Source organism: Cebus imitator, unplaced genomic scaffold (genome assembly GCF_001604975.1).
Source record: "Cebus imitator isolate Cc_AM_T3 unplaced genomic scaffold, Cebus_imitator-1.0 Scaffold42, whole genome shotgun sequence".
Lineage (NCBI taxonomy): Eukaryota > Metazoa > Chordata > Mammalia > Primates > Cebidae > Cebus > Cebus imitator.
The window spans coordinates 15766578-15771119 of NW_016107357.1; the positions used below are offsets into that span (position 1 = coordinate 15766578).

General features: G+C 36.1%; 1 protein-coding gene across 7 annotated transcripts in view; it reads right to left on the reverse strand.

Annotated features, from left to right (window-relative positions):
* The window catches only part of ARID4B (AT-rich interaction domain 4B), a 178010-nt gene that overhangs the window by 78271 nt on the left and 95197 nt on the right, over positions 1–4542 (reverse strand). For all 7 annotated transcript variants that reach the window (XR_001824541.2, XM_037737795.1, XM_017526574.2 and 4 more), the window contains exon 8: positions 3553–3691. Coding sequence is in view for 6 of the 7 variants with exons in the window: in XM_037737795.1 (XP_037593723.1) it covers positions 3553–3691 (139 nt within the window). In the remaining variant the exon portion in view is untranslated. The remainder of the gene's footprint in view (positions 1–3552; positions 3692–4542) is intronic.

Sequence of the window (4542 nt, forward strand, 5' to 3'; positions counted from 1 at the left end):
TCTGTCTCAAAAAAAAAAAAAAAAAAAAAAAAAAAAAAAAAAAAAAAAAAAAAAAAAAAAAAAAAAAATTGGAAACACAAATATTATTTGTGAGATTATATCAAGATTGGTTGATTTAAAACATAATTTTCCACTCTAGTTACCAAAAATTATCCATTACTGTCACAACAGATCTCAAATTTGGGAGGGGATAATATATATAAACAATTTTAAGAATTTAAAAACAACAATGAAATGGATGACTAAAGAGATTACTAACCTTTCAATATTAAAAATTCTTAAATACTTTTATTTTCATCAAGGAAATTATTTAGTTATGGTGTGAGAAGCTTAGATTAGTAACTCAAAAAACTAGTAATGAAATCCTTTAATGTTCCTGTTGAGAAAAAGACTTATAAAACAGTTGTGTGTGTGTGTGTGTTTTTGAGACGGGGTCTTGCTCTGTCACCTAGGCTGGAGTGCAGTGGCATGGTCTCAGCTCACCGCAACCTCCACCTCCCAAGTTGAGGCAATTCTCTTGCCCCAGCCAAGTAGCTGGGATTATAGGTGCCCACCACCATGCCCAGCTAATTTTTGTATTTTAGTAAAGCCAGAGTTTCACTATATTGCCCAGGCTGGTCTTAAACTCCTGAGCTCAGGCAATCTGCCTGCCTTGGCCTCCCAAAGTGCTGGGATTACAGGCTCAAGCCACCACAGCTGGCCTTAAAACACACTTTCAAAAGAAATTCTCACAAAGAATCTTAGTGCTTTAGAAAGAAAGAAAGAATTGCATACACCAACACTTTTTAGCTTAATAATTAACCCAAAGTGTGGCAACTTCCTTAACTCTGCTAATGCTCAGTTTCCTTCTCTCTAAATGGGGATAAATAATAATACCTATTTCATAATAGGTGGTAGCACAATCCTTGAACATAGAGATATCCACTAAATGTTGGATGAATACACAGGGAGGTACAATGGTATTATAAAATATGTATATTTATTAAAACAAATAATTGTCCTCATTTTTCATTATCATTACAAGAGCTACATTTATTGGATAATTTGTGCCAAACATCAAACTAAGCAGTAGAGATAAAGATATAAAACATGTTCACTAAAAAGGGTAGATAAATGGACATCACATGTAGAAAACAGTACATAAAAAGATACTTCTATTATTTCTTTTTCATTTAAGACCATGGTTACCTAGTTTAGCATGAAAACCACAAATATACAAGAGTTTATATGTATTATGGACATAAGTGTTCATACAAATACATATAAACAAAGAACAGTGTTTTAATCCCATTTCTAAGTCTCTGCAACTGTTAGTCAATGAACAGCAAAATGAGAGGATGAGAATAAAGGGTTAGCAGATTCTCAACCACAAATTGTTGAGAAAAGTTTATTAATCACAAGTACAAAAAACTTCTACACCACTAAATGAGTCTATCCTTGTAAAATATTTTGAACAGAACTTGGTATACGATGAATGCATATTTAACAAATGTGTTACACAGTCTTGAGAACACAAACATTTTATTAAATAAATGCCATTAACAGAAGGGGAAAAAAGCATTAGAAGAGAATTTGGCTAATTATTTGCAGTAAGGGAGTGAAAATATACAAAACAGAGACTGAGAATAATTTTTGACCCATTCAGCCTCTTGATATTTGACAATAAATTAGTTGTCAGGCATGAGGAGAATAGTACTTTCAAAGTGTCTTTAGTTTATCAACAGATATTCAGTTTATAGCTTATTAAACATAAAGTTGGGGGAGGACATATCTGTAAAAGATGAGGGCCAGACTCATTGGCTCACACCTGTAATCTCAGAGGCCAAGGTTGGAGGATCACTTGAGGCCATAAGTAGGATCTACCTGGGTATAGGCTCTGCCTCCAAAAAAAAGAAAAAGAAAGAAAAGTGGATCCTTCTGTTTGATACAAATGATTCAAAGGTCTTCAGATAAAATCATCATAGGCCATGACACTTCAGACATATCAAAATTTTAGGGCTGGGCATGGTGGCTCATGCCTGTAATCCCAGCACTTTGGGAGACCGAGGTGGGCAGGTATTGAAGTCCGGAGATCGAGACCATCATGGCCAACAGGGCAAAACTCCATCTCTACTAAAAATACAAAAAAATTAGCTGGGCGTGGTGGCGCATGCCTATAATCCCAGCTACTCGGGATGCTGAGGCAGGAGAATCGCTTGAATCTGGAATTATCTTGAACTTTTTACAAAAAAAATTTTTTTTTTTTTTTTAAGACAGAGTCTCGCTCTGTTGCCCAGGCTGGAGTACGGTGGCGCAATCTTTGCTCACTGCGATCTCCATCTCCTGGATTCAAGCGATTCTCCTGCCTCAGCCTCCCAAGTAGCTGGGACTACAGGCGCCAACCACCACGCCCAGCTAATTTTTTGTTTTTAGTAAAGATGGGATTTTGCCCTGTTGGCCACCCTAACCTCGAACTCCTGACCTGAGGGGATCTGACTGCCTTAGCCTCCCAAAGTACTGGGATTACAGGTGTGAGCCACTCAATCTGGCCAAGAATAAGAGATGCTGATTATTAATTTCAGTCTCCTACTTGAAATTTAAAACTTTAAGTGACCTATCCAATCATATTCAGTCTAGAAAAAATTGCATTCTTACTGCCACAGAGTTAAATCTTAAAGTATGATAGCTAATTATTAGTTGAATCTCTATTTGCTTTAAGAGCTACAAATTATTTTGTCTACCAAAAGATTACTTGAAAAGCATCCTAGTTTTGTCTGTAAAAGATGTTCGTATATGTTCCCTTTGTAAAAGTCAAAGAAAATGGTCTGTACATGGCCCTTCCAACTTGCTAAAGAAGCTAGCGGTTATGAAAAACAGAGAGAGAAGCTCAAAAGTCTTTCTGTCATCTGTCATAACCATCTGAGATACAAGAACTTGGGACAATCATGAGGATACTCCTGATATAAAGCTTGAGTACCTACTCAGAATCACAAAAAGGCAACATGAGAAAGCAAAGGAAAAATGCAAAATATTCAACCTGGAATCTAAGGAGTTGCAATCTTTTGGAGAGAAAAGCATTAAAAAGTAGGTAGATTTAAAAATCTATTGTAGAGAAAATGGAAGAGTGGGGTAATGTATAATTACAGTCATGATTATATAGGGAGCACCTAAAAGGCAAGATTAAGATCAAGGATGCAAACACCCTGACTCAGTAAGTATGAGGAAAATGTCTAGCTATCCTTGTCAATCAAGATTCTGTTGTTCTTTTGCAATCTAGATCTAGGTGGACTTAGTTTTAAAAGTTTGCGTAATAAATTTTCTACCAAAAGAGAGAGAGAATTCACCTCCCACACAGCTAACCTCTAAGATTATTAAGATTTTGCATTTCCCGAATGAATTCAAGAGTTCTTTATATTCAAAGACAACTTTGAAAGTAAGCTTAGTGTGAACTAAATGATGCTAAAAACATTTCCTCATTTTGTACCTATGAAAAACATAAGAAACAAAATCCACTGTTTTCTTCATAAATTTATAAAGTTGGAAATTAAACTCTTTTACATTGAGGCTACTCACCAATGCAGGAAACCATAGTGCTTTCTTTTTATCCAAACTAATGTAATCTACACATACAACTTTGCCTAGTAGCTCATCAATCTGTTTCCTGTCATCCTCATCTTCATCACTGGAGGATGATGAAGACTCTTCCTCTGGTCTAGGGAGAGAAAAAAATAAAATATTTCCATTTATTCTCGCAAAGAATAAGCATACCCATGATGAATACAGGTATTCCTAAACTCTTATTACATTTCCTAAGACCTGCAAAACGGCTAATTTAAATTTTAAATCATTTCTAAATTTCTCTAAAAAATAACAGCAAGAGTTTATCATGAGAGGAAAGCACATCATTTTCCTAAAAATATTTCTGGTTTATTTAGTGCTACTGTAAAAAATTAAGGAGGAAGATCAGGACAAATAACTGGTTCCCAAATCCTCAAAAAGGTGATTATTAAACATCCCAGTACTATACTGAAATATACTCGATCCCAATCTCAAATTAAAGGAATTCTGGAAATAGTAATTCTATATCTCCAGTAGAAAGGTAATTTTAAAAGGTAGAAGACCAGACCTTTATTAACTGAGGTTAGGGTGGGAAGAGGAGGCAATCTGGTAAGAGATAGCAGTGGTGAATGCTATCCTTAACAACAAATATACACAAATTAGGTATTCATAAAATGTCCAATAAGCTTGTTTTATATGATGTTAAAAACTTTCAAAATCAAAAGAAAAGCCAGGCTGGGCAAGGTGGCTCATGCCTGTAATCCCAGTACTTTGGGAGGCCGAGGTGGGTGGATCACGAGGTCAGGAGTTCAAGACCAGCCTGGCCAAGATGGTGAAACCCCCATCTCTACTAAAAATAAAAAAATAAATTAAAAAATTAGCCGGGCCAGGCGCAGTGGCTCACGCCTATAATCCCAGCACTTTGGGAGGCCGAGGTGGGTGGATCATGAGGTCAGGAGATCCAGACCATCCTGGCCAACGTGGTGAAACCCTGTCTCTAATAAA